Genomic DNA, 20,286 nt, shown 5'->3' with positions numbered 1-20,286 from the left:
TAGCCCATCCTTTTTAAAAGGAATATTTTCAATCCACATTTTATTAAATCCACAGATGCAAAACCTGAGAACATGGAAGGCCGATTGTACTCAGTATTTCTGTCTTGGAAAAGAACTGTGAATTTGTTTGAAATAAGATTTCAAGAAAGCAAATATTCTTGCAATGAAAATACTTCCAAATGAATAACTTTCTTTCTTAAGTTTGATTAGACGTATAGTAGACCTGAAAGTGAAGCATAAAAGGATGAATGTTAAGGCTTTGGTGAGCATTTCAACCTTCCTTACTTTTGGGGTTCTGATCCACAGAGTTCATTAACCACTTGGGAAATAAGTATCCACTTACTTAACCTAACTATTGTTTAACCCTCTAAATGCATAGTTTTAGGTAAACTAGGTTGAAGGAGATGACTTAGGCTTGAGGTTAACATGGGGCTTCTTGCCTCCCATTCCAGATCTAGGCTTTGAGAATTTCAAGTTATGATTTCTTAGTCTCTCCCCTAAGGAATTTGAACTCTATTCATTGTAGGGACAGAGGGATGGGGAGCCTCTGAAAGTTTTTGATGCAATAATAATGTGAGCTGATTATATGACCTCATGTAACAGGAACGTGTTATGCTGTGTGTATCATCAAGAAAACCCAGCTGTCAATGCTCTAAACCAAAGGTGGCAAACTTTTTCCATAAATGGCCAGATAGTAAATATTTTAGGCTTTCTAGGCCAAAGGACAAAATCAAGGGTATTATGTAGGTAATTATAGAACAAGAGAGAAAACTGTCCTGCCCTGCTTACCCTGTTTGCACCCAGTTGCCATTAGACATTCTGTCTGCCAGGGAATGGGTCTGGCAGGTTTTGGTTGGGAGTGAAACTGTAGTGAGCTTCACTACCCCAGTGACACATAGATCCTAGTGTGTCCTTCTGTTCCTGGAGAGCCCAACCTTCTGGATCTGGGCAGCTGACCAGAAATGGGGCAACTACTAGACTGAGATTCCACTGCCAGATACCCAGCAGTTGCCATTAGCAGAGTCTCTAGCTTGTAGGTGGGGACCAGCCCAGACTCTGGGCAGATGCTAGTTACAGCCACAAACCAGGGAGGCAGACCCTGGGTGCAGAGAAGTAAACAGACTTGGTCTCTGCAGCTCAGAGTGCTAACCTGCTCTAGTGGACATTGTACAAAAACAGGTAGTGGCAGGATTTGGCATTCAGCCTGTTGTTTCCCCACCCTGCTCTAGAAGATAGTTTGCCCTCTAATAAAGGCCAGTTCTTCCATTTGTGCACTAGATTCTTTCTCTCATCTACTCAAGGACATCACTCTAACTCTTTTACCCTTTCTCTACTGTATCATCAATTTTCCTCTCTACTGACTTTCCCTTCAGCATAAAAGTGTGATGTGATTTTGCCATCTTAAATAAGTGACACAAAATCCTCTTTCAACTTTATTCTCCAGTTGCTGATCAATTTGTCATCTTCTATGCTAAACCACCTCTAAACAGTTGTTCCTACTTTCAGTTTGCAATTTATGTTCTCTTTCTCTTTAGAAAAGTCTAATCTAGTTTTTTTCACCTCACCACTCCACCCAGCTGCTCTTACAAGGTCACTAATGACTCTGTCTTCTATGTTGAGAAAAGACAGTCTTCTGAATACATTTGAAATCTAACCACTTTTCGTCATCTTCTATGATATCACTTTGGTCTGCCACATTTACCATTTGCCCAGATGATTGAAATAGCCTTCTAACTCCTTTCGTCCTTGACCTCCCTTGTATCTATTCTCAATCCAGAAGTCAGAATGAACCTCTTAATAAATCAATTGCCAGATCTTGTCATTTCACTATTCAAATGTTTTGCATCTCATGTAAAGCAAAAGTAGGCCGTCCTTACAATGGCCTGCAGTACTGCCTTAGACCTCTCCAACCCCATTTCCCATTACTGTCTCCCCTTCTTTGCTGCTCCATACTGGTCTCCCTGGATGTTACTTAGTGATTTCAGTCATGTTGTTGTATCGGGATCTTTGCACTTGCTGCTCCCTCTGCCTGGAACACTCTTCTAGCATGGCTTGCTCTTACTACCTCCTTCAAGTCTTCATTTAGATACACCTTCTTGATGAGGCTTACCTTAACCACCCTACTTAAAATGGACTCCTCCCACTTCCTGTCTCCTTTTTATGCTTCTGTTTTCTCCAAAGCACCCATCATCATCTAGCACAGTATATTTTACTTGTTACATTTATTGACTGTCTCTCACCATGAAGCTCTAGGGAATTTTGTTGTCTTGCGTGTTCTGTTCATAAGTCTATGCCTGGTACATTGAATAGTGCCTGGCATGTATATTTCTTTTTTCTTTCTTTCTTTCTCTCTCTCTCTTTTTGTTTGGAGACAGGGTTTTGCTCTGTCATGCAGGCTGGAGCATAGTGGCACAATCATGGCTCACTGCAACATCTGCCTCTCAGGCTCAAGCTAGCCTCCTGCCTCAGCCTCTCAAGTGGCTGGGACCACAGGCGTACATCACCATACCCAGCTAATATATTTCTTGAATGAATGAAGGAAGGAAGGAAGGAATTTGTGAGTCCAATTGGGAAAAATGGGCAAGAGATATCAATAGGTAATGATGGCCAGTAAAAATATGAAAATATGATCTAGCATAATATTCACAGAAATGCAAATTTAAACTGCAATAAAATTCAGTTGGTATTTCGTATTCCCCAGTGTGACAACACAAACTGTTCCCAAAGGTGAGAAACAAGGAATTCTTTTCACTGTTCGTAGGAGTGTACATTGGTATATAAACTTCGGAAAGCAGTTTGGCAAGAGCTGATACCTCTCTGATCTATATGATATGCCTTTTGCACATTACCCTATTACTACTCCCAGGCATTCCTAGAGAAACTCTTGCACTTGTATAGAAGAGGCCTTTACAAGAATGTTTAAAGCAGCATTGCTTTTAATAGCAAAAACTTGGAAGTAACTTAAATCTCCATTAATAGGAAAATGGATAAGCCGTGGTATAGTTATATAATGGAATGCTATGTGGTTATGAAAGTGAGTTTTCTAACATGTAAAAAACTCTATAACAAATCATTGGTGAATAAAGCAAGTTGCAAAGAATACATACAGGATGATATTTATAGAAAAATTTAAAACATGAAAAATGAGATTGCTTAAAAATTCACAATATTTATATGTAAAGGAATGCATGAGAATAATCAGTATCACATTCACAATAGTAAAGCGTGAAGAAGGGAGATGAGGTTGGCATGACATTTCAGTTACGTTGGGATCTTTTTGTAGGTCAGCGGATATATAGGCATTCATTGTATTGGGGTTTTTAAATGCCTTTTTGTATTCTTAAATATGTCATAATAAAGACTTTAAAAAACATCATCAAAAGTGCTAAGGGCTGATTAAAACAGACTTAGTCCAGGTCTTTGTTTATCTAAAAAGTTATGGTCTAAATGCAGCTATGCAAGGTGTTACCCACATCACTGATTGAGACACCTGTAGTTTTCAATTCTCCTTACTGTTGCATGCCTTACTATTCAAACAACAACAACAACAGTAGAAAAGAAACTTTGCTTCTTTATAATTGAGTACATTTTGAAAGTGGTACTTTCATAATATTTTTTGTGAACTAGGGGGAGGATTGATTGGAAGAAAAGGCTACATAGGCACAATGGGGAAAAATGACACAATGATGTGTGCAGTGTATGGATGGACTGAAGAGATGGCTTTTTCTGGAACATCCACAGGAGATGTGTGTATCTGGAGAGACATCTTTCTTGTAAAAACAGTGAAAGCGCATGATGGGCCAGTGTTCAGTATGCATGCATTGGAAAAAGTAAGTAACCTAAAGAGATTTTAAATTAAACAAAATTTGTCCTAGAGTGTAGAGCATTTTAAGAAGTAAAGGAACACTGCCTTTCTACTTGCCTGGACTATCCAGCAGTAGTCTGTGGGCTAGGGTCATCTTGACCTTTCTTTGTTTCTCTTTTCAAACTCCCGAACACAGAATGAAATAGGTCTGCAGTGTTTTGTTTTGAGATAGTGTCTCACTCTGTCACCCAAGCTGGAGCGCAGTGGTGTGGTCATAGCTCACTGCAGCCTCCAGCTCCTGGGCTCAAGAAATCCTCCTGCCTTAGCCTCTTGAGTAGCTGTGACTACAGGCAAGTGCCACCCACACCCATCTAATTTTTAAAAATTTTTTGGTAGAGATTATGTTGCCCAGGGTAGTCTCCAACTCCTGGGCTTAAGCTATTCTCCCACCTCAGCCATCAAAGTATTGTGTTACAGGCATGAGCCATGGTGCCAGCCAGGTCTGCTGCTGTTGTTGTGTTTTTTGTTTTTGTTTTTTTTTAAAGTTTAACTTCATGTTCTTAAGCTCATACTATGTGTCAAAAATCGGCTGTTTATATATAATCACCATATCCTATCAGGTAGTTACCATTTTTGTTTTCTCTTTTTAAGGATGAGGTTATTATGTAGACTCCAGGAGGATATATGTAACTTTCTGAGAGTGGTGATCTAACTTATAGTTACAGATTTTAGAAACTATGTTTCTAAAGCCCTATCTAAAAGTAAAATGTTTAGGGTCACTGTAAATATTGTTGCAGATTCCATGTAGACGGTTTAAAAACACAGTGGATTCTTAAGCTAATTCCTATTCTTTACAAGCTGTAACTTTTGACTATGTTCTTTTTTCTAGAAGTTTTCAATATAATGAAAAAGGTTACTATTTTAAAAAATATTTAGATCTTTATTAACTTGAACCTTTTTTTTTCCATAGGGGTTTGTAACTGGAGGAAAAGATGGTATAGTAGCTCTTTGGGATGACTCTTTTGAAAGATGTCTCAAGACCTATGCTATAAAAAGAGCTGCATTGGCCCCGGGATCTAAAGGTGATTTGAGACTTAGTGGGGTTTTTTAATACGAAAAAGAGATTAATTGCTCATTAATGGGCGTGATCACTGAGGTGCAACACATGGCATGTATTTTTCCGTCTTGTTGGGCATCAGCATTAAGTGGAAGAAATCACTTAACTGGATACCAGAATCATTGCCATCTTTTCAAAAGTCTATTTTCTATGATACACATGGTAAAATATTAGTGAAATACAAGATTATGAATCCTAATTTTAACATTAATTTTCCAAAGAAAATTTCCATGTGAACATCACATTTATCACCAGTCAGGAACTTGTGTGCAACTTTGATATTTTGTTTCACCTTGGCATTTTGTTGACCCTGCTTCTGTAGCCTCACAGGCCTTTTTTCCCTTTGCCATTTGTTTGTTGATTGGTTGATTTATTTAAGAGACAGGGTCCTGCTGTGCTTCCCAGGCTGGAGTGCAGTGGTGCGATCATAACTCACTGAAACCTTGAACCCCTAGACTCAAGCGGTCCTCCTGCCTCAGCCTCCTGAGTAGTTGGGACTAAAGGCGCCTGCCACCATACTCAGCAAATTTTCAAATTTTTGTACAGCCAGGGTCCCTCTATGTTGTCCAGGCTGGTCTCAAACTCAAATGATCCTCTAAACTTGGCCTCCCGAAGCACTGAAATTACAGGCATGAGCCACTGTGCTTGGCCTACCTTTTTTTTTGAAGAGGAGGAAGGGTGCAAGGGCAGCATCAGGCCCAACTCCCTGTCCGCCGACCATCCTCCGGGCTGTGGGCCCAGAGGGTGCATTTTCTTTATTATTATTATTATTGTTATTATTATTATTATACCTTGAGTTCTAGGGTACATGTGCACAATGTGCAGGTTTGTTACATATGTATACATGTGCCATGTTGGTGTGCTGCACCCGTTAACTCGTCTTTGAGTGCATTTCTTCCTTTAAGGCATAGCACCACACTCTCTCTGACTTCTGGGCCTTTCTACCTGTTTTTACTTTTTCCTAAAACATGTCCTTCCTCTTCCTTCCTGCCCCCTCCAGTTACTTGACAACATACTCATTTTTCAAATATCAAACCTGATTTTTTCTAGGATGATTTCCCCCACCCTCATCTCCTCTCAAAAAAGTTAGATTCCACTGCTATGTGCTCCTATTTCAATATGCCCCTAACACAGGGTCTGTTTTCCTCACTGTATGCTCTGTAAGGGTATGAGTTCAGTCTATCATCTTTACTAATATGTTGCTGAAGCCTCCCTAGGACAAGTAGACATAAATAAATATAGTTGGCCCTCTGTATCTGTGGGTTCCATATCCTCAGATTCAACCAACTGCAAATAGAAAATATGCTAGAGAAAAATAAAAAGTAACAATAGAACAATAAAAATAATATAAATTAAAACTACAGTATAACAGCTATTTACATAGCATTTACATTCTACTAGATATAAGCAATCTAAAAGTTATTTAAAGCATATGGGGGTCGGGTGTGGTGGCCCACATCTGTAATTCCAACACTTTGGGAGGCCCAGGTGGGTGGAACTCCTGAGCCCAGGAGTTTGAGATCAGTCTGGGCAAAATGGCACAACCCCACCCTATTGGAAAAAAAAAAATATGGAATGATGTATGTGGGTTATATGCAAATACTACACCATTTTATATGAGGGACTTGAGCATCCATGGACTTTGGTATCTGTGGTTGTCCTGGAATCAATCCCCCAAGGATACTGAGGGCTGACTGTATATCTTGAATTGAATTAAAATTACTAATAAGAATATTGTAAATAAGAGGGGCAGGAGACGGATAAGGAAGGGCTAATATAAGAAGAGGTAAACAAATAGCTGTTGGAATGGTAGGAGGGAATCTGAGAATAGAATCATAGACTTATAAGACATAGGTGGTACTTATTTAGAGATTACTAAATTGAATGATTGAGGTTAATATAGTACATTTATTAGAATACTTAAAATACAGGAGAAAACCTTGTAATGTGATTTTCACTGTCAAAATAGCTTAATTGGCAATATATACACCATTGTATTATAGTAACTGTATGTCTAAAAGAACATCTTCATTTAACATTTCAGGTCTTCTCTTGGAAGATAATCCATCTATACGTGCCATATCATTAGGACATGGTCATATTTTAGTTGGCACAAAGAATGGTGAAATACTAGAAGTGGATAAAAGTGGCCCAATAACACTTCTGGTTCAGGTAATTTTAAATGCTAATTTGTTTTTTTTCTTTACATACATTTGATTATTTCAACATATAAGAGCCAAAAGTTGACAGTGATGAAAAATAATGTTAAATTAGGGAAATATTTGTTAATGTATACAGAAAAAAAATTTAATGTATACAGAAAAAAATTTTAATGTATACCGAAAAAATTAATGTATACAGAAAAAATTTGTTTTTTTCTGTTAATGTATACAGAAAAAATTTTAATTTGGTTATAATGAAATGATTGGGTATCAGTAAATATACATATTCTTCTATGGAATAATTGCCAATATTTTGAGTAATTTCTTATCAGAAAATAAGGGACCAATGAAAAGAAAAACCAGCTGTAATTAATTTAACCCAGTCTGTTTTTAATTTTATTTATATAAGGTATATTTGTTGAGCCTAAGGCAATTATTTTTCTCTGAAACTCTTCATTAGGCCATTCTTAAGTTTCTAAGAAAAAATAAAAATGAATGTATGCTAAAATTTTATTACTGAAAATTAAATATCAGTGAAAAGATGTAAATAATAAAACAAAAATCCAGAAATATAAAAATTATGTGATAGAGATGTAAAATTAAATAGCAGGATTAGGTGCTGGTTATATGATCCTTAACATTTCCATCAGGAATGGTGGATTCGATTTTTAGATTTATATTTCTTCTGTGTATTATATTTTTCTGGAAAATAGGGAAATAACACCATAAAACAGTAAATGAAACAGGATATATCCTGACCAAAAAATGTCCTTGTGCAACTCTATATAGTAACACCAAACTTTGGCTTGCCTTTTTACCCGGAAAAAGAATTTTCTTAATACAGACTTATTTCTCCTGCAACCCCCACTTCACTGTTATGACACCAGTGAGCACACATAGAGGAGAGTGTGCTTTAATGTTAAAATAACATTTTGATGGATCAAGGAAAATTTGTAAATGGATGACAAAATGTTATATACTAAATTAACTGGTGTCTTACTGTTTAATTTCACTTACATAATATGTCTTTGAAGTAAAAAGATGATGGGGTCATGGTGTTTAACATGTTTGTGATGTCTTGGAAAATATTAACACAAGTATGCTTTTACAGATGAATCCAAATATGAAATTATTAAAAACACAGTTTCTTAACTGTGAAAAAATATTTAGAAGTCACAAATAATGTCTGTTAAGAGAAAAACTGTAGAGAAAATAAATTTAACAGAGTTTACCTGCACATTAAAAGAGGGCCGGCATGGTGGCTCATGCCTGTAATCCCAGCACTTTGGGAGACTGAGGCAGGCAGATCACGTGAGCCCAGGAGTTTGGGAAGCTGAGGTGGGCAGATTGCTTGAGCCCAGTATGAGCAACATAGCAAAACCCTGTCTCAGAAAAAAAACAAAAACAAAAAACAAAAAACATGAATTAGGCAGCACTCAGCACTGGAAAAGGCTCAGAGAGATCTGCTGTAGCAGTGTGGGCAGTGAGATTTTATAGGCTGAGTGCGGAAGTAAGACAAAGAAACTATATTTAATTGGTTAGAGTGGAAAGACCTTACTTAGAGATTAGTTGCAGATTCTGATTGGCATAGTCTCTAGTTTCATTTCACTGTTTACATTGGGCTTTGGTTTGCTTACATAGGAACTTAAAGTGCCGAAGCTTTGGCCTCCCAGTTAAAAATTTTTAAAATGTCCCATTGTTTTTAGTATTTATTGTAGAGTTCAAGATTTCAAATGTCTTATTATCTTCTTGAGATCGCAAGCAAGACAAGGATACCAGATCACACCATTACTGTCCAACATTTTGTGTGAGGTCTTAGCCAATCTAGTAAAACAAAACAATAATTAAGATGTATGTGTTGGAAAGGAATGGACAACAGTGTTGGTATTTCTGGATATTATAGCCCTATACCTTGAATATCAAGGGAATAAACTGAAAAATTATTAGAACTAATTAAAGAGTTCTGTAAAGTGATTAGATGCAAAATCCACTTACAAAAATCAAGTGTTTCTATATACTAGCAATAGCTAGTTAGAAAATATGATATTAAAAATGCTACTTGCCGGACGGGTGCAGTGGCTCACACCTCTAATCCCAGCACTTTGGTAGGCTGGGGCAGGTGGATCATGAGGTCAGGAGTTTGAGACCGGCCTGGCCAATGTGGTGAAACTCCATCTCTACTAAAAATACAAAAATTAGTGGGACATGGTGGCAGGCACCTGTAATCCCAGCTACTCAGGGGACAGAGGCAGGAGAATTGGTTGAACCTGGGAGGCAGAGGTTGCAGTGAGCCAAGATTGCACCACTGTACTGCAGCCTGGGCAACAGAGCAAGATTCCCTCTCAAGAAATAAATAAATAAATAAAATGCTACTTGCACCAGGTGCAGTTGCTCATGCCTATAACCCCAGCTACTCAAGAGGCCGAGGTGGGACAATCACTTGAAGCTGAGGGTTCAAGATCAGCCTGGGCAACATAGTGAGCCCCCCGCCCCCACACCTCTAAATAAAATTAGCTGGGTTTTCTTGCACACATGTGTAGTCCCAGCTACTCAGGAGGCTAATGTAGGAGGATCACTTGAGCCCAGGAGTTCAAGGGTGCAGTAAACTATGATTGCACCACTGCATGGCAACCTGGGTGACAGAGGGAGATCTCATTTCTTTAAAAAAAAAAAAATACACAAAAAATATAATAACTGGGAATAAATATAGCTAAAAATATGCATGACCTGTGTTAAGAAAACTGTAAGATTTTACTAAAGAATAAAAGAAATAAGTTGTATAAATTTAATCACAATCAACATTTTAATTAGATTTTTCACAAATTCTGGAAAGATATTAAAAACCATATAGAAGAAAAAATATTCAAGAATAGTCAAGAAAGCTTTGAGAAACTCTCCATGCTAGAAATAAAAATATTATAAAATGATAGTAATTACAAGTATAGGAATGTGTATACCCTGCAGAAATGTTTACATATATTAACAACAACAACAACAACAAAAACTGTACAATGTTTGTAGCAGCACTATTCCATGATCAGTTTGGGGAGTAGTGCCATCCTACACATTAAGTCTTTCAGTCCATGAACATGGGATAGCTCCCTATTTAATTAGATCTTCTTTTAACTTTTTCTGAGTGTTCTGTAGTTTTCAGTGTACAGATCTTGCACTCATTTTGTTAAATTTATTTTTAACTCCCATTATTTTTGATGCTGTTATAAATACAACTGTTTTCTTAATTTTGATTGCATATTGTTCATTTCTAGTGTATCAAAATGCAGTAGATTTTGTACATTAACCTTATAACCTGTAAACTTGCTGTCCTCATTTATTAGTTCTGATAGTTTTATAATGGATTATTTAGGGTTTTCTGTGTATAACATTATGTCATCTGTAAATACACATAGTTTTACTTCTTCTTGTCCAATCTGGATGCCTGCTATTTCTTTTTCTTGTCCAGTAGTCTTGACTAGAACCACCAGTACATTGTTAAATGTAAGTGGTGAGAACAGAACATCCTTGTCTTGTTCCTGATCTTAGAGTGAAAGCATCTAGTCTTCCACCATCGAGTATAAGGTTAACTGTGGGTTTTTCGTAGATGCTCCTTACTAAGTTTAAGTTGAGGAGTTACTACCCTTTTATTCCAAATTTGTGGAGCATTTTCATCAAATGCTTTTTCTGTGTCTATTAAGCTGATCATGTGTTTTTCATTTTTAATTCTGTTGATATAGTGTATTACATTAGTTGATTTTTGATGTTATGTCAATCTTGCATTCCTGGGATAAATCCCACTTGGTTGTGATATCTAATGTTTTATGTGTATTGGATTTGGTTTGCCAGTATTTTGTTGAGGATTTTAGCATCAGTATTTATAAGAGATATTGGTCTTTAGTTTTCTTGTGATATCTTTGTCTGGCTTTGATATCAGGGTAATAATGGCTGTATAACATAATTCAGGAAGGGTTCCCTCATCTTTGTCTCTTTCCCTGACCACACCCAACTGTTAAACTCCTTTAATTGGTAGCATATTGCTCTATTGTTTTCAACATTTTCCTTGGGTATAAATTGTGCCACAGGCTAAACCAATCAAATTCAGGCTCCTTTAAAGGGATACTTCCCTAGATTAGTGTTTGAGGTTTGTTTCTGACTCCAGGCAGGCTCCTCCCAGCTATCTCTGAGAGTTTACTGGTTCTCTTGGACAAAGTAGCTGGCCTACGGTTTAGCCTATATTTCCAGTTAGCCTACCAGTCTCCTCCCAATTACTTTTTATTAGATTTTTTACAAATTCTGGAAAGATATTAAAAACCATATAGAAGAAAAAATATTCAAGAATAGTTAAGAAATTTTCAAAACAATTTTCACTGTTTTTGAGACGTACTTATGCATGAGCTTTTTCACACTCTGCTGTAAATGAAGTCAGTTCCTTTGAGAAGAGATTAGGAGCTATCTGGTTTTCTGAATTGCCTCTCCCTCCAGGCAGAATCTCTGAACCAGGGCTCCGGAGTTGAGAGTGAGGTCAATGGAATCCTTATCTTTGAGTATCTCAGGCTTTAGGCCCTGAGTACTTGGTAAGGGGAGAGGGGACAGTAGTCTCAGTTGTTCCTGGGTTACCCCAGGACCCCTTTATTCTCAGAGGCACCACATCCAAAGTAGAGCCTCCATCTGGAGGAGGGGCTGGGCAGAAGTTATCTCCCACCTGTCAGCTGAGCTCAACAAGAATTTAGCCTCAGCAATAGGAGGCTGAGGGCAGGGTGAGAAATGCTGACATCCTGCCCTACCTGGAAAGATAGTGCTGTGACCGCGAGCTAGGGGGAGAGAGAGCCTAGTGTTCTTGGTTGCATTAGTCTCGGAGTTTCCAACCAGATGAGGAGGGAGGAAGGGAGTGGATCTCAGTTTAAATACCATAGACTTTCACTGTTCTTAACAAATTTTAACAGATTTTCTTGAGTAAATGTTCCTTCCTTTGTTGCATCTCCTTGGAACTGTTTTCAGAGACTTTAAATGGTTGCGTTTTTTTTTAATTGATTGTTATTAGTTTCACTGGTGAGCAGGTCTGTGGAGCTCCTCACTCTCTCATGCAGGAAAGTACCTCCTGTGTGGCAATTATTAACATTGCAGAGCAGCCAATTCCTATTCTCTCCACCCAGAGAAAGTTTTAGGATTATAAGCTAACTTTAATTGTAGCTTGATTATATGGTAATTGTGGAGCTAAAGTTGTTACAGAGGTATTTTATTGTGTTTCCCAAAGATAAACAAAAGTTTTGATAGATTTACTCACTATTCGGTATCCTATTATCATATATTATTGAATGGTATCTTTAGCTTTATTCTAAATAAAACTGTGTATAAATACACACACACATACACTAAATTGATCCTATGTTTTCTTTATAGGGACACATGGAAGGAGAGGTGTGGGGTTTAGCTACACACCCTTATCTGCCCATCTGTGCTACTGTAAGCGATGATAAAACCTTAAGAATATGGGATCTCTCACCTAGTCATTGTATGTTGGCTGTCCGGAAGCTGAAAAAGGGTAAGAGGCTCTCAGACTTGAACGTAGATTAAGCTCTCACAGTTTTCTAACCTTTACAAATATAAGAAAGCAAAACTAGGCACATTTTTAAAAGGCTTTAAATATGTTGAAATATTTATTCAATGTCTACTTGCTCATGGTGCCACATAGAGAAACGTAATTGTACTCAGTCTTGGTTTTATGGGACCTCCTATCATCATGCCTAAAGTGAGCAAATTTCCAATAACTTGTTGAATAAAGAATATAGAAGGTAAACAGAAGCTAAGTTTTTCTCTCCTTTGTGACTATGGATTATACATAATTTAGAACCGGAAACTTTTCTAAGGCATAGTGGGGACTAAAAAAAATTGAAAAAAGAACTAAAAACTAAGGGTAGACAGTTGAGGAAGGATATTGTAAATAGAACCGAGCCCATTTGTAGGAGGCGGATGAAGCTGTCAGGGTAGAGAGACAGGGTTTCACCATCTTGGCCAGGCTGGTCTCAATCTCCTGACCTCATGATCTGCCCACCTCGGCCTGCCAAAGTGCTGGGATTACAGGCGTGAGCCACCGCCCCCGGCCAATTCCAAGTTTAAAATGAACTTTCTGTTTTTTAATTCTACACTATTAGTCCTTGTCTTGTTCATTTCATGTTTTCTGTCTGTCTCTATGTGGCGTCTGTGTGATTTTTTCAGATCTTTATTCTAGTTTTTAATTCTCTTTATAGCAGTTCATTCCCATCTGTTTTTTAAGCTACCCATTAGTTAATTTTGATAATTGTCATTTTTATAACTTCTATTTGTTTTCAAGTTTGCCTGAGATATTTTAACATCATACTTCTTGTTTATATTTTAGATTTACTCTTTTCTATCTTTAATCTTAACTACCCATTTCAGATAAAGAATATAAAATCTAATTGTCTCCAAGGATCTCATTATGCTGTGTTTTTCTTACCATTCTTTTGGATGTTTTCTTGTTTTTTGTTTTGGTTTTTGTTTTTTTCCTGCTGACTCTCTCCTAGTGGTCCATCTTCTTGTGCATTTTAAATTTGTGTTGTAAGTTCATGTTTGATTGGACTTTACCTGTGGGAATCCCATGATGTCTGGATCGAGGGTGTGGGAATCCCATGATGTCTGGATCGAGGACATTTTTTTGAAAAACAATATAACCCGTGTTTACTCTGGATGCTAATGATTCAGAGATCAGATTTTTTTAAAATTTGGAAATAATGGTATTAGATTATCACTATGAGTATTTTGGAACCTAAAATTAACATAAAAATTTGAAAGCTAGTACTATAATGAGTACAATTAATGTATGTCCCTTCATGAATTCCAGAGATTTTGTGTTTCTCTCTTCAGGTGTCTGGGGTGCTACCATCGAGAACCACTGAAAATTTATTTAACTGGGATTACATAAATCATGTAATTAGAATAAATTTGAATCTAAGGTTTATGAAAGCCACCCTGTGTTTGTGAATTCTCAAGTATGATTTTTCCTTCTCTGTGGAGAACCCAGGCCAGGATAGATAAGCTTGTTTCATAAAGTCTTTATTGCCAGACACATTTAAAAAAAAAGGTTTCTCTGTTTTTTCTCCTGAGATATGGTTGTAATACTAGAAGAAAATGACAATATGCTGTTTGGAGAGTTTTTGCCAAAAAAATTTGCATGTAATTAAATAACTATTTTATTTCTTAAGATATTCATGAGTCAAAAAAATTTAAAGTAAAAATTAGTGAAACTAAATATATAATTTAATGTTTAGTATATTGAAATACAAAAATACAAAATCATAATATAAGTATAGCTGTGCAGTATTTTAATTATTGGTAAATTATTAAAAGTAAATACTTCATAAAATGAAGAAAGTTTCAGCATAAAACCCTGAAATAAAATAATTGATGTTTCTTTTAAAGCAACCTTAAGGAGCAAAGTTTATTAATGATAGTATTATTGAGTTGAAAAGTAATTAATTTTGAGCAAATTTTTCCAATGGCCTAAAAGGCCCTTACTATACGCTACACTATACTATACACTATTCTATACACTAGTCTGAGTAATGATGAAAAGGTAAGTATAATCCAGTTCTAAATTTCCTGTGACTCTTGTATCATCAGACAATACTATCTCTTGTTTGGTGGCTTCAAGGACATTTTTTGGAAAAAGTTTTTTTTTTGTAGGGACTATAGCACCTTTATTTTTTTATTTTTTATTTTTATTTTTTGAGACAGTGTTGCTCTATCACCCAGGCTGGAGTGCAGTGTCATGATCTTGGCTCAATGCATCCTCCGCCTCCCGGGTTCAAGTGATTCTCCTGCCTCAGTCTCCCGAGTAACAGGGACTACAGGCGTGCGCCACCACGGCTGGCTTATTTTTGTATTTTTAGTAGAGATGGAGTTTCACCATGTTGGCCAGGCTGGTCTTGAACTCCTGACCTCAAGTGATCCGCCCACCTTGGCCTCCCAAAGTGCTAAGATTACAAGCATGAGCCACCATGCCTGGCTATAGCCCCTTTATTGATAGCAAGCTATAATATTTATTTTAAAGAAAGCATTTCCAGGTTACATTGTCTTTAAATTTATGATTTGTAGAAGGAAATTATAATTCATTACTATTGTATTTGTTGTGAGTTGAGTTGTGTCCCCCTGAAAAGATATGTTGAAGTTCTAACCCCCAAGTACTTGTGAATGTGTCCTCATTTAGAAATAGAGTATTAGCAGATATAATCAGTTTAAGACAAAGGCATACTAGATTTGGTTGGGCTCTAAATCCAGTGACTGATGTCCTTATAAGAAGGCCATGTGAAGATATAGGAACACAGACACACTGGGAGAATGCAGCGTGATGATGGAACCAGAGGATTGGAGTGATGTACCTATAAACCAAGGAGCACCAAGGATTGCTACAACCACCAGAAGCTAGAGAGAAACAAGGAAGGATTATTCCCAAGAACTTTCACAACGGAGCATAGCTCTGCCAACATCTTGATTTCAGATTTCTAGTCTCCAGAACTGTGAGAGAATGGATTTCTGTTGTTTTAGGACACACGTTTGTGGTCATTTGTTACAGCCTCTAGGAAACCAATACTGTGTTCATATTCCAGTGTTCAAAAAGTCTTCAAGCTAGAGTAAGAATTATTCTCACAGTATTAGTTTTGCTTAGTTGACCTTTATTATCTCTGTGAAACTTGAGGGAAGAAAATTTTTTTAAAAACAATATAACCCGTGTTTACTCTGGATGCTAATGATTCAGAGATCAGATTTTTTTAAAATTTTGAAATAATGGTATTAATCACTATGAGTATTTTGGAACCTAAAATTAACAAAAATTTGAAAGCTAGTACTATAATGAGTACAATTAATATATGTCCCTTCATGAATTCCAGTTTTGTCTAGGAGGTTCAGGTGCAAGACTAGTCTCCTATGCCGTTAGGGCAGATGTGGCTTTAAAATTTTTTTTTATTTTGTGTTATTTTAAGTTCCGGGATACATGTGCAGGATGTGCAGGTTTGTCACATAGGGAAACGTGTGCCATGATGGCTTGTTGCACCTGTCAACCCATCACCTAGATATTAAGCTCCATGTGAATTAGCTATTTATCCCAATGCTCTCCCTCCTCCCTGTCCCCCAACAGGCCCCAGTGCGTGTTCCTCTCCCTGTATCCTTAGTTCTCATTGTTCAGCTCCCACTTATAAGGGAGAACATGCAGTATTTGGTTTTCTGTTCCTGTGTTAGTTTGCTGAGGATAATAGCTTCCAGCTCCATCATGTCCCCACAAAGGACATGATCTTGTTACTTTTTATGGCTGCATAGTATCCCATGGTGTATATATACCACATTTTCTTTATCCAGTCTAACATCGATGGGCATTTGAGTTGATTCCATGTCTTTGTTATTGTGAATGCTGCTGCAGAGAACATATGTGTGCATGTATCTTTGTAACAGAATGATTTCTATTCCTTTGTGTATATACTCAGTAATTACATTGCTGGGTCAAATGGTGTTTCTGGTTCTAGGTCTTTGAAGAATTGCCACACCATCTTCCACAATGGTTGAGCTAATTTACATTCACACCAACAGAGTAAAAGTGTTCCTATTTCTCCACAGCCTTAGCACCATCTGTTGTTTCTTGACTGTTTAATAATCGCCATTCTGACAGGTGTGAGATGGTATCTCAATGTGGTTTTGATTTGCATTTCTCTAGTGATCAGTGATGTTGAGCTTTTTAAAATATGTTTCTCAGCTGCATAAATGTCTTCTTTTGAGAATTGTCTGCTTATGTCCTTTGCCCACCTTTTAATGGGGTTATTTCTTGTGAATTTGTTTAAGTTCCTTGTAGATTCTGGATATTAGACCTTTGTCAGATGGACAGATTGCAAAAAATTTTCTCCCATTCTGTAGGTTGCCTGATCATTCTGATGACAGTTTCTTTTGCTGTGAGGAAGCTCTTTAGTTTAATTAGATCCCATTTGTCAATTTTTGCCTTTTTGCAATTGCTTTTGACATTTTCATCATTAAATCTTTGCCTGTACCTGTGTCCTGAATGGTATTGCCTAGATTTTCTTCTAGGGTTTTTATAGTTTTGGGTTTTACATTTAAGTCTTTAATCCATCTTGAGTTAATTTTTGTATAAGGTGTAAGGAAGGGGTCCAGCTTCAATTTTCTGCATGTGGCTAGCCAGTTTTCCCAGCATCATTTATTAAATAGGGAATCTGGCCAGGTGTGGTGGCTCATTCCTGTAATCCTAGCACTTTGGGAGGCCAAGGTGGGCAGATTGTGTGAGCTCAGGAGTCCGAGACCAGTCTGGCCGATATGGTGAGACCCTGTATCTACTAAAAATACAAAAATTAACCAGGTGTGGTGGTGTGTGCCTGTAGTCCTAGCTACTTGGGAGGCTTAGGCAAGAGAATTGCTTGAACCCAGGAGGTGAAGGTTGCAGTGAGCCAAGATTGTGCCACTGCCCATCAGCCTGGGAGACAGAGCAACACTCTGTCTCAGAAAAAATACAAACAAACAAATAAATAAATAGGAAATCCTCTCCCCATTGCTTGTTTTTGTCAGGTTTGTCAAAGATCAAATGGACATAGATATGTGGTCTTATTTCTGAGATCTCTATTCTATGCCCTTGGTCTATGTGTCTGTTTTTGTACTAGTGGCCATGATGTTTTGGTTACTGTAGCCTTGTAGTATAGCTTGAAGTGGGATTAGCATGATGCCTCCAGCTTTGTTTTTATGGCTTAGCATTGTCTTGGCTATATGGGCTCTTTTTTGGTTCCATATGAATTCTAAAGTAGTTTTTTTCTAATTCTGTGAAGAATGTCAATGGTAGTTTATTGGGAATAGCATTGAATCTATAAATTACCTTGAGCAGTGATATAATTTGGCTGTGTCCCCACTCAGATCTCATCTTGAATTCCCACATGTTGTGGGAGGGACCTGGTGGGAGGTAATTGAATCATGGGGGCAGGTCTTTCCCGTGCTGTTCTCGTGATAGTGAGTCTAACGACTTCTGATGGTTTCGTGTGTCTGGCATTTCACCTACTTCCACTCACTCTATCCTGCCACCCTGTGAAGAAGGTGCCTGCTTCTCCTTTGGCTTCTGCCATGATTGTAAGTTTCCTGGGACTTCCTCAGCAATGTGGAACTGTGAGTCAGTTAAATCTCTTTCCTTTATAAATTGCCTAGTCTCAGGTATTTCTTCATAGCAGTGTGAGAACGGACTAATACAGTAAATTGGTACCAGTAGAGTGGGATGCTGTTGAAAAGATACCTGAAAATGTGGAAGCAACTTTGAAACTGGGTAACAGGCAGAGGTTGGAACAGTTTGGAGGGCTCAGAAGCAGACAGGAAAATGTAAGAAAGTTTGGAACTTCTTAGAGACTTGTAGAATGGCTTTGACCAAAATGCTGATGATGACACAGGCAATGAAATCCAGGCTGAGGTGGTCTCAGATGGAGATGAGGAACTTGTTGGGAACTGGAGCATAGGTGACTCTTCTTATGTTTTAGCAAAGAGACTGGTGGCATTTTCCCTCTGCCCTGGAGATTTGTGGAACTTTGAACTTGAGGGAGATGATTTAGGGTATCTGGTAGAAGAAATTTCTAAGCAATAAATTATTCACGAGGTGACTTTGGTGTTGTTTAAAGTATTCAGTTTTTAAAGGGAACCAGAGCATAAAAGTTCAGGAAATTTGCAGCCTGACTGTGACAGAAAAGAATATCTCATTTTCTGAGGCAAAATTCAAGCCAGCTGCAGAAGTTTGCATAAATAATGAGGAGCTGAATGTTAATTCCCAAAACAATGGGGAAGGTGTCTCCAGGGCGTGTCAGAAGTCTTCACGGCAGCCCCTCCCATCACAGGCCTGGAGGCCTAGGAGGAAAAGATGGTTTTGTGGGCCAGGCCATGGGCCCCTCTACTCTGTGCAGCCTAGGGACTTGGTACCCTGCATTCCAGCAGCTCCATCCGTAGCTAAAAGGGGCCAAAGTACAGCTTGGACTGTTGCTTCAGATCAGAAGCCTCAAGCCTTGGCAGCTTCCATGTGGTGTTGAGCCTGCAGGTGCACAGAAGTCAAGAATTGAGGTTTGGGAACCTCCACCTAGATTTCAGAGGATGTATGGAAATGCCTGGATGCCCAGGCAGAAGTTTGCTGCACAGGCAGGGACCTCATGAAGAACCTCTGCTAGGGCAGTGCGAAAGGGAAATGTGGGGTTGGAGCCCCCATACAGAGTCCCTACTGGGGCACCGCCTAGTGGAGGTATGAGAAGAGGGCAACCATCCTTCAGACCCCAGAATGGTAGAACAACTGACAGCTTGCACCATGTGCCTGGAAAAGCCACAGGCACAGAATGCCAGCCTGTGAAAGCAGCCAGGAAGGGGGCTATACTCTGCAAAGCCACAGGGGCAGAGCTGCCCAAGACCATGGGAACCCACCTCTTGCATCAGTGTGGTCTGGATGTGAGACATGGAGTCAAAGGAGATCACTGGAACTTTAAGATCTGACTGCCCTGCTGGATTTTGGACTTGAATGGGGCCTGTAACCCCTTGGTTTTGGCCAGTTTCCCCTATCTGGGACGGCTGTATTACCCAATGCCTGTACCCCCATTGTATCTAGGAAGTAAGTAACTTGCTTTTGATTTTACAAGCTCATAGGTGGAAGGGACTTGCCTTGTCCCAGATGAGATGTTAGACTGTGGACTTTTGAGTTAATGCTGAAATGAGTTAAGACTTTGGTGGACTGTTGGGAAGGCACAATTGGGTTTGAAATGTGAGGACATGAAATTTGGGAAGTGCCAGGGTCAGAATGATGTGGTTTAACTGTGTCTCCACCCAAATCACATCTTGAATTCACACGTGTTGTGGGAGGGACTTGGTGGGAGGTAATTGAATCATGGGGGTGGGTCTTTCCTGTGCTGTTCTCATGATAGTGAGTCTCACGACATCTGATGGTTTTATGTGTCTGGGATTTCACCTGTTTGTACTCACTCCATCCTGCTGCCCTGTGAAGAAGGTGCCTGCTTCTCCTTTGCCTTCTGCTGTGATTGTAAGTTTCATGAGGCCTCCTCAGAAATACAGAACTGTGAGTCAATTAAATCTCTTTCCTTTATAAATTACCAAGTCTCAGGGTTTTTATTGTTGTTGTTGTTGTTGTTGTTGTTGTTGTTGTTTTTGAGATGAAGTCTCACCCTTTT

The 20,286-nt window shown here is 38.3% G+C and overlaps 1 protein-coding gene across 7 annotated transcripts in view; it reads left to right on the top strand.

Annotated features, from left to right (window-relative positions):
- The window catches only part of EML5 (EMAP like 5), a 180,883-nt gene that overhangs the window by 101,943 nt on the left and 58,654 nt on the right, over positions 1-20,286 (top strand). For 6 of the 7 annotated variants that reach the window (XM_031001613.3, XM_055361815.2, XM_055361817.2 and 3 more), the window contains exons 18-21: positions 3,628-3,830; positions 4,776-4,887; positions 6,967-7,094; positions 12,479-12,620. In XM_031001613.3, the coding sequence (XP_030857473.3) occupies positions 3,628-3,830; positions 4,776-4,887; positions 6,967-7,094; positions 12,479-12,620 (585 nt within the window). The remainder of the gene's footprint in view (positions 1-3,627; positions 3,831-4,775; positions 4,888-6,966; positions 7,095-12,478; positions 12,621-20,286) is intronic. The other variant, XM_055361816.2, reaches the window with a different exon arrangement.

The sequence above is a fragment of the Gorilla gorilla genome, chromosome 15 (genome assembly GCF_029281585.2).
Source record: "Gorilla gorilla gorilla isolate KB3781 chromosome 15, NHGRI_mGorGor1-v2.1_pri, whole genome shotgun sequence".
NCBI classification, from domain to species: domain Eukaryota; kingdom Metazoa; phylum Chordata; class Mammalia; order Primates; family Hominidae; genus Gorilla; species Gorilla gorilla.
Note: the sequence above shows the minus strand (reverse complement) of the source record. Positions and strands in the feature narration are given on the sequence as shown.